General features: G+C 44.5%; 1 protein-coding gene across 1 annotated transcript; it reads right to left on the minus strand.

Moving 5' to 3' along the window:
* Positions 1–2,227: 2,227 nt before the first annotated feature.
* LOC123099142 (uncharacterized) lies at positions 2,228–8,998 on the minus strand. The gene is made up of 15 exons (XM_044521287.1): positions 8,755–8,998; positions 8,343–8,437; positions 7,936–8,054; positions 7,806–7,864; positions 7,480–7,565; positions 7,146–7,264; positions 7,019–7,074; positions 6,609–6,694; positions 6,298–6,416; positions 6,177–6,229; positions 5,981–6,088; positions 4,964–5,116; positions 3,973–4,882; positions 3,106–3,226; positions 2,228–2,899 (listed from the first exon to the last, which is right to left on the minus strand). Exons 1-15 carry the CDS (start codon positions 8,909–8,911, stop codon positions 2,696–2,698), a joined length of 2,445 nt encoding a protein of 814 aa, XP_044377222.1. The 5' UTR covers positions 8,912–8,998; the 3' UTR covers positions 2,228–2,695.
* Positions 8,999–10,173: the final 1,175 nt, after the last annotated feature.

Consider the following 10,173-nt stretch of genomic DNA (forward strand, 5'->3'; position numbering starts at 1 on the left):
TATCCCGCGAAAGCAGTTGTCGGGAGGGACATTTCAGCGCGCGCACTCCCGACATACCCTCCCGTCGCCTGCGATTCCGGCCATTTCCGCCAGTGGAATCGCACCTCCCGCCCCGGATCCGCCAAGTCGAGCCGCTTCGAAGTCGGCACCGCCCGCCCCGGATTCGCCAAGCCGCCGCCGGTCTCCGCCGCCCCGGTGAGCCCCTTTTCTTCCCCTCTAGCTCGACCGTAGTTGACATACCGTCGATGCGAGCTCGGATGCGGCTTTTGTAGATGGATTTATTAATCCCTTGCGAGCAATTTTTGCTCGAGGATTCGTCCTCGTCCGATGACTCGGACGTGGAATTGATGCTCGAGCGTGATCAGCAGCAGATGGTGGTGGCGGTCCTAGCTGTGAAGGAGGTCGAGGATCGAAACCGCAAGAGACGGCGAGGTTCGACTGTCGGCCGTCTTTGCATCCCCCACAACCGCCATTTCGGGAACATGATGTTGATGCAAGACTACTTCGCGGACAATCCTACCTATCCGCCACACCTCTTCCGGAGAAGGTATCGAATGTGCTAATCACTCTTTGTAAAAATTGTGCAAGCTTGCGAGGCCAATTGTTGGTTTTTTACTCAAAGGAGAAACGTTGTGGGCTTGTTGGGTTTTAGCGCCTATCAAAAAACCTCCGCAGCTATGCGGGTGATTGCATATGGTATTCCGGCTGACTATGCCGACGAGTATCTTCGCATTGTCGAAGATACTACAATTGAGTCCGTGCGTAGGTTTGCCAAAGTGATCATCCGCATCTTTGGTCATGTCTATCTTCGCGCACCCAACGAGGAAGACACAAAAAAGTTAATGGCAGTAAATGAGAAGCAAGGTTGGCCCGGCATGCTAGGAAGCGTTGATTGCATGCATTGGACTTGGAAAAACTGCCCGAAGGCATGGCATGGGCAGTATTGTGGCAAGTCTCGTAATGCAACAATTGTGCTAGAGGCCGTAGCATCCGAGGATTTATGGATTTGGCATTGTTTTTTTTTTTGGTATGGCGGGTACTCTCAATGATATCAATGTGTTGCAATTGTCTCATTTGTTTGCTAGATTTGCTAGTGGTGATGCTCCTGCTTGCACTTCATGGTGAATGGGCATGAGTACACAAAGGGGTACTATCTTGCAGATGGTATTTACCCCTCTTAGTGTACATTTGTGAAGAGCATCAAAAAGCCCGAAACAAGGAAGCATATTGAATTTGCAAAGGTACAAGAGGCTGCCCGAAAAGATATTGAAAGAGTCTTCGGAGTTTTGCAATCTAGATTTGTCATTGTTCGTGGTCTTGCTCGTTTTTGGGACAAGAAAACCCTGAGCAACATCATGACATGTTGTGATTCTTCACAACATGATATCGAAGATGAGAGGGACTTAAACTTGGAGTTCTTCTACAACAATGTCGGTAGCCGTGTAAAGCCAACTAGAGACCCTGACCGCATACAAGCATCCCTTCAGTCATACTGACAGATTGAAGATGCAAACACCCACCATCAGCTTCAGGAGGATCACATTCGGAACAAGTGTTGTATTGAGTTGATTAGCTTTATTCAGTGATTTGAATAATTATTGTAATTTGGATTCAAAATATTCACATTTTATGCTATTTGAATTCATATTACTTTCATATGTGAGATATGTGTTAAATTCAGAAATAACCATGCGTTTATAGCGGAACTGTAAAACAGAATTTTCACATAATATTACGTTTTACAGTTCTGCTATGCAGGGTCTGTTCGGCCGCAGCCCGCGCGAGTCCGCAAAACGTAAACGCGCGATAAGGGTCGGCGATGTAAGGGTCTGCTAGAGATGCTCTTATCTCTCTTTATTTCTTCAATCTTGCCCCACACAGACCCAGCACGAACGAGGCAGAAACTAACCCGGTGGATCCCAAATGAAGAATACACCGTGTTACTACTCCCTCCGCTTCTTTTTACTACCCATATTAGGTTTTCCTAAATCAAACATTATAGAAGAAAACACCAGCATTTGCAATTCCAAATCAGTATCATTAGTTCCATCATGGAATATATTTTCATGCTGCATTTATTCGGCATTGTAGATGTTAAAAAAATTCAATATAAATTTGGTCAAACTTTATAAAGTTTGATTTAAGACAAACCTAACATGCGAAGTAAAAAGAAACAGAGAGAGTACTATCAAACAACATGCAAAGCAGTTTCGCCTGTCGGCACAAGGGAGAAGAACAACAAATTGTCCATTAATATTAGACATCAAATATAACAGTCCCAGCACAGCACATCACAGCCGCTGGAAACAACATTTTTTGTGAGTCAGGCAGGCATGGAAATCCATCCTAGTACAAGATTAATTAGCTGAGACTACAAGTCTTCCATCATACATTTCATAAACACATGGTGGCTGTGCAGCTCCCCTCCCTACCAGCTGCCATCATCATCATCATCCTTGCATATCCATCTCACTGAAACCTCTCTCCCCAGCCACCATATGCATACATTGTTGGTTCATATATCGGAGGAGTCACTAGACTCCCCATAAATATAGACAGACGATCGCCGCCGCGCCACATATACAACAGAGGGCGAAACAGGCCTCTAGGGCAGAGACGTTTCGCCGGTAGAGCGCTGAGGACGCGGCCACTTCTCTTCCCCTCCACCTACAACAGCAAGATGAGGAGGGGTGTTTCAGAAGCAGCCGTCTCCTCCTACACTACCGTCTTCAGGACACGCACCCAGCTTGTTCTTCATGCGGTTCCACTTCTTCCGCAGGTCGTCCGGGCAGCGCGTGGGGTGGATCGACTCCCTGCAGTACTCGTGTATGCGCACCCACGAGATGGACCTCTTCTCCTTCGCGGCCTCCCCATTCGGGGCAAACTTCGCCACTGCCTCCTGAAACCGGTGGAAAAATGGTGTGTGAGTACGCGCACAGTTTACATGCACATTACCTACTAACTAGGGAACTGAATGAAAAATGCTGACCCAGCTCAATTACGAGATGGTTCAGAGTTAGCAATGAAATTTCATGGTAGCTTCCCTGAGCCATCCATCATATCGATCAGTGTGTATTGCAATGAAATCACGAGCGGGATGCTTACCCTCAGAGCCACCTCCTCTGCCTCGGTCCAGAAGATCATCTTGCGCCTCGCGGTTGTCGATGTGAAAGGCGTTTTACTTGGCGCCAGGGGACTCCTCATAGCTGGTGTGTGGGGACTGTAGCTGCAACACAGATTTTGAGATTATGAAAACAGAGCATGCATCATCACATTAGATGGAAACAAGGGTATTTTCACAACAAACGGGGCGTCTGCATTTAGAAATACTGCTATTGTAAAAGAAATTTTAATGTGTGCTTCCCTTTTCCATGTGTGGATTATTTTGGTACGTGCACTGTCAGATGTGAAACTGCACAGCAGAGGGTACACTGCCGTGCAGATTACTTTATGTGCCTACGCAAAACTGCTTAACAGTAACAACATGTCCATACCTATGCCACAGGCCACAGCGGCCAGCGTCATATGCAGATAGGTACAGAGTAGAGTACACTCTAATTTCACCGTCCTAAATATAAATCCATTTGAACTAACCATGAGTGTGAAAACTAGTGCAAATCCAAAATTATCCATCAATGAAGAGACTGATTTTCCCTCGTACCAGTATATTGCATAGTTACCCCTCACTCTAGAGATTTCTATTCTTCTCAGGTTTATACCATCTCGAAGCTAAATGCATCATGCTATCATGATACTGAACTAACAAGCTTAAATAATTCAGTTAATCAAGAGAAACTGTGACTTGGTAGGTTCCAGCCTATAAACATCCATGGCACAGCATTATTTAATTGCAAGTATAACTCAGGGGGTTCTCTGTAATCTGAATCTAAATTAACCACAGGTCACAGGCATCCTTAATAAGTAATAACAATTCAAAGAGTGCAACTGGAAAAAGAAGTACTTAGCACTTACTAATGCTCGGGTGGGTATGGATAATATCTTTTCCTTGCTGGTGAATGCACGAACTGATCCTGGTACCTCAATGTTTTCCAAGTACTATTTGGTGCCACTGTCCCCATTTCTTGAAAGCTTACTTTGCGGCGGCTTATGTTTCGCGAAGATATAGCTCCTAGTCTATCAGAAAAATTGCAATTGGGAGAATTCATAAGACAATTCTCTTTGCCAACCCCAATGTTGCGATTTGCAACAGAACTGAATCTATCCCGAGCTGAATATGGCACTTCACGAGACAAATTGCTATTGCTGTCTCCATGGGATTTTGCATTTTCAGAACTCGAAAAAGTGGTTGTCTTTGTGGTGACTACCTTCTCAGGACAAGCATCACTTGTACCATTTTCTTTCAGATGACTAGGCTCTCCATCCTTGCGACAGAGCTCAGCTGCTTCAGACTGACCTTGCTTTTTAGCTGTGTGAAAGCCATTCATCAGCTCACTGTGTTCCTTAGAAAATTGCTTCCAGCCGCTGCAGAAAACAGATAAATTTTTCCTAGCTTCAGAATATGTTTTCTTAGCCTTTTCCAGTGCTTTAGCAGCTTTTCGGCAATAGCAAACAGGGCAATCAAAATGGCCAGAGTCATCGAATGTCACTGATGAACCAAAACACCTAGCATGGGCGGCTAAGAAGCAACTGGAACATTTCAGCAGCTGCCCATCTTTACCGCATTTCACACATGAGTCCAGTTCCGTCAAGCTTTCTGAACTTTCCGAGGGAGTGCTGCCGCAACGAGACTCTAGCCCACCATAGATTGTATCCATTATCTTTCTGTCATCAGGTGGCTCTTGATCAACTTTGTCAGCACAACTGACTGATTGCTGAATATCTCCACCATTCTGAACATCCAAACCTTGAGCTGTGCAATTGCCTGCAAACTCATTTATTTAGTGATGATGGAACAAAAATATAAGTATGTGATTTATCACAAAATACAAAGTATTTAATTTACCTATCACAGACTTGATGGGTGTCTCAAAGCCAGTCACTGGTGACTTCTGGTTCTGCCATTTGCTAGTCTGTGCATCAACGAGCTCTGAATGCGCCTCCTTCAGCTCAACCTCCTCAAGATTCCTCATGCTGTTAGGAGATGGTTCTAACGGGCCTAAAAAAGGTATGTCACATTCTGTCAGCACGTTTCGTGAAGATATGTTTTCTTAAAGAAGCTTTCATTCTTTGTTGAAAATATATGTACTCCCTCCGTCCCAAAATAAGTGTCTCAACCTAGTACAACTTTGCACTAAAGTTAGTACAAAGTTGAGACACTTATTTTGGGACGGAGGGAGTATGTTACTAAGAAGATATTCAACTAAATCGGAAAATATGTTACAGTTTGTTTGTAGAAGTTAGTTTTGAAAGCATGTAGTCCAAGTTTCCCTAAGCTCAAGAAGTCAGTATATCTGCCATGAAAAATATAGTATAATATCTTTCTATACATTTTGTTCTAACTCATGTAAGGAGAGTATTAAAGAGAGAAATATTGTCAAAAAGTGATGAAAGAAAAGATGACAAAAACCCAGGAAAATCGGAAAGACAGAATATATGTATCACGATGAGTAGTTGCGAACTATCTGACACTCATTGAGATGGAATATTTGATCTCTGGTTTGGTTTTGAATTTGGTGGTGAAGTGGTGAACTGAACTTTTCTATAAAATTACTAACAACACTATATAATTAGTAATTTAACAGCGCATTTCCCTTTTCATCATAAATCATTAACCATTTCATGGATTCTTAGTTTCTGCACCAAAAACAGCACAAAAAGTTTAAAAGTAAGTCGAATTGACGCTCTTATAATTATTGCAGTTATCTAAACTGGAGTTGTCTTTTGGAAATATGATGGTACTAAAATCTTATATGAAACTTTTTTTTGCAGGAAAATGTGTGTGTGCCACTGTGCTAGTTTTACTTAGTGATGGAACAAAAAATATGAGCAGTTGATCTACCGCAAAACATAACATACTTACCATTCTGGGAACTAAAAGGCGTCTCAAAGCCCAGTGGTGACATTTGGTTCTGGTATCTGTCAACAGCAGCACGCCAAACCTCCTCCCATGCATGTTTCTGACCCTCCACTGTACGTTATCACAAACATTAAAAAGGGTAGAAAAGGTAAACACAGAGCACATCAGCGAATCTACATCGACATGTATTTGCACATACCAGGTTGTCCAAAGGCCAGAACCATGGCAGCCTTTGATGGTGGTTTTCCCTGTCTAAAAAGAAAAGAAAATTACATTGCAGAAACTCAAATAACTGTTGAGACTTAGAAGTAATAACTCACTTAAGATCTGCAGTTATTAATATATGTGCATACAACTGCGCATGCTGTTCATCGGTGAATGCTTCATGCGCCAAAGCTTCACAGGTGTTCTTAAGCGAACTTCCAGGTGTCCTCACACCCTAACAATTATGATAAATCATGTTAATATATTCCAACTAACCAAAAGGATTGACATGTATAAAAAATTAATTTCTGAAAGAAAAAACTCTTCAGAAGGGAAGCAACCGGACCATGTAGGAGGGAAGTGATGCATGAGCAAACACACCTGCATGGCATGCACAGAGAGATGGAAAGAGGGGGAAGGGGATTACCTCGGTATCTGGAACAGCTTGAGATCCGGCATAAGGTTTCCATTCAGGAGTCTGAATCTCGTCTGATGAATCTGTCAGTGCTCGTTCTGCAAACAAAAGGCTCTATATTATATCAGCTTGACTAATTTCGAGCAAGTTAGGCGGCCAAGATTCAATTTCACAATCTAGCCAATGCAAGGCAGGAATCCAACCTCAGGTAAATCATCAATAGCCCAAATTTTGGAAGGCTATAAAAAATCCTATTTTACACCCAAAGTATATATGAATTTGAAAGAAAAAAGAGGGGCGGCAAAGGTGACTTGGGCACGTGAGCAAGCACAGCAAAATCACAAACTTGCTGCACAAGCTATCGATTGAGGGGCTCAAACAGAAATGAAAAAGCAGAAGCCAGGCGGCTGGCGTCTCCATACCTAGAGGAGGGTTGCGCATGGGGCGTAGGGCGGACTTTGCTGGTGGTTTTCCCTGGCTACAAAGAAGATAAAATTAAATTGGAGAAACTCACATAACTTTTGAGATTTCCAAGTAGTAATAGCTCACCTAAGATCTGGATTGACCAGTATCTGTGCATCCAACTGTGCATGCAGTTCATAGGCGAATGCTTTATGCGTCAAAGCTTCACGGGTGCTCTTAACCCAACTTACAGGTGTCCTCACATGCTAACAATTATGATAAACATGTCAATATATTACAACTAACCACAACAATTATGACAGACCATGTCAGTATTAAAAATAAATTCTAAAAAATAAACAGTTCTTCGGTAGGGAGGGAGCCAGACCATGTGGGAGGGAAGTGAAACATGAGTAAACACAGCTGAATGCACACGATCTGTGCATGCATACAGAGATGGGAAGGGGGGCGGGGGGTTTACCACAGTTTCTGGAAGAGCTTGAGATCTGGCATAAGGTTTGCACTCAGGGGTCTGAACCTCCTCTGGTGAATTTGGCAGTGCTCCCTCTGCAAACAAAAAGTTCTCTGTATTACATCGACTTCACTGATTTCGAGCAAGGTAAGTGACCAAGATTCGATTTCGCTGCCTAGCCAATGCAAGGCAGGAATCCAATCTCAAGTAAGTACTAACATCAGTAGCCCAAATTTTGGCAGGCTATAAAAAACCCTATTTGCATCCAAAGAAAGTGGGGGGAAGGTTCGGACAGAAATTAAAAACCAGAGGACGAGTGACTGGCATCTCTGTACCTAGAGGAGGAGAGTCGCGTGCAGGGCGTATGGCGGCCTTTGCTGTTGGTTTTCCCTGGCTACAAAGAAGATAAAATTAAATTGGAAAAACTCACATAACTGTTGAGACTTGCAAGTAATAATAACTCACCAAAGATCTGCATTGACTAGTATCTGTGCATCCAACTGCTCATGCTGTTCATCAGTGAATGCTTCTTGCCCCAAAGCTTCATGGGTGCTCTTAACCGAACTTACAGGTGTCCTCACGCCCTAAAAAGTATAATAAACCATGTCAATATATTCCAACTATAACCAAAACAATTATGATAAACCTGCCAGTATGGAAAAATAAAAACAGCTCTTGGGTAGGGAGGGAAGACCCATGAGCAGAACAAAGACATACTTCCTCCGTCCCAAAATATAAGAACGTTTTTTACACTATACTAGTGTCAAAACGTTCTTATATTTTGGGACAGAGGGAGTACACAGTTGAACGCACATGATCTGTTCACGCATACAGAGAGAGAGAGAGAGAGATGAGAGAGGGGAGGGGTTTACCTCGGTTTCTGGACCAGCTTGAGATCCGGCAAGAGATTTCCACTCAGGCGCCTGAATTTCCCCCTCCGACGAGTTCGGCAGCGCCCCCTCTTCCTCTGCAGACAAAAGGCTCTCTGAATTATCTCCACCACTCGACTGATTTCATTTCAAGAAAGGCAGGTGGCCAAAATACAATTCCGCTCTCTAGCTAACGCAGGTAAGGAATCCGGCCTCAGGCAAGCAGCACAGACAGCAGGCCAAGATTTGGCAGGTAAAAAAACAAGAAAAGGCCAATCTTGCGCCCGGAACAGCACGGAGGGATTTGAAAAAGAAGAAAAGGGGGGAAGAGAGCGTCTTGCGCAGCGGGCGGCCGCGACTCGGCCGAGGAGCTCGAGCCCCAGAGGAAACGGAAGAAGGGCGGCGCCGGCCGTACCTCGAGGAGGGGGAGGGGGGTCGCGGAACGGCGTAAACCCTAGCTCGCGCGGGGTTACGGGGACGCGGCGCGCGGGATCCGGCCGAGCGGGGCCGGCGCGCGGCGTCGCGGCGGTGGCCGGCGTCGATTCTCCCGGGTCGACGGCGGCGGTGGCCATCGGATGAGGTGGGGAGTGGAGCGGGGGGAGAGAGTGGGGTTTGAAATTGGGTGACGGGACGAACACGAACGCGAGGGCTGACCTTTTTTTCGCTTGCGGAAATAGATTAGAGAAGACGGCAGTGGGAGAGGAAAGGGATAGAAGGGCCTGGGCTGGGCTGTACATGGTCCTGGGCCGCATCTGTTCGAGCAGCGCCGGCGGATATCATTCGGCCCGATAGCTGAAACCACCTTCCGCTCGAAACCACTACTCCTTCAGATCACTTCCGCTTTTGTCTAAAAAAAATCACTTCCGCTTACCACTTGTGGTAATCTGTGAGTTTTTTCTTTGTTTCGTAATTTCGTTTATTTAAAAAGTTTTGTCTTTTAAACCATACGTCCAAATCTCGAACCGTTTTCACCGTTGGATTCCTCGCGTCGAGATATTTAAAACTAAATCCCATGTGTTATAGGTTTTGACGAACTTTTTTTTCACGACAAAAGCTGTACAAAAAACCGAATGAAAAAACCAAACCGGGAGCAGGTTTTTTCCCGCCGGATGTTGCATTTTCGCAGTGAGGGAAGGTTGGCTTGACAGGCTTCGTTCTGGATGTTGTAATATCTTCTCATGGTCGATCTAGAGGATTGACACCCCAGACAGACCTAGTTGTCCACTTTCCGAAAGCAGTTTCCGAGAGGAACGGCCGTGCCTCTCACAAAAGCAAAATTGTGCCTCTCGTGAAAACAACACATTGCCTCTCGCGGAAAAGAAGAAGATAAAACACGTATATTTCGTTTTCCGAGAGGCACGCTCACGGAAGCAAAACCGTGCCTCTCGCGAAAACAAAACCGTGCCTCTCGCCGAAGGAAAAAAATAAAACGCATTTTTTTTTCATTTGCGAGAGACACGAAAAGCAAAACCATGCCTCTCACGGAAGGGAAAAAACAAGAGAAAACACATTTTTCTGTTTTCGACTCTCGCAGAAGCAAAATCATGCCTCTCACGGAAGGAAAAAAATAAGAGAAAATGCGTTTTTTTCATGTCCAAGAGGCATGGCCGTGCCTCTTGCGGAAACAAATTCATGTCTCTCACGGAAGAAAAAAACGCGTTTTCCCAAAAAATGTATAAATTTTTTGTCCAAAATCGAAGGATGACCGGTGAAAAATCAAAAAGCCAAAAAAGGAAAAAAAAATAAAAAGTCAAAAAACGCATGGAAAATAAAAAACAAAATACGGAGGAAGCGTCCAGAGTGCGACACGTGGCAGCAAATGAGAGCGGGCCAG

The sequence above is a fragment of the Triticum aestivum genome, chromosome 4D (assembly GCF_018294505.1).
Source record: "Triticum aestivum cultivar Chinese Spring chromosome 4D, IWGSC CS RefSeq v2.1, whole genome shotgun sequence".
NCBI classification, from domain to species: Eukaryota; Viridiplantae; Streptophyta; class Magnoliopsida; order Poales; family Poaceae; genus Triticum; species Triticum aestivum.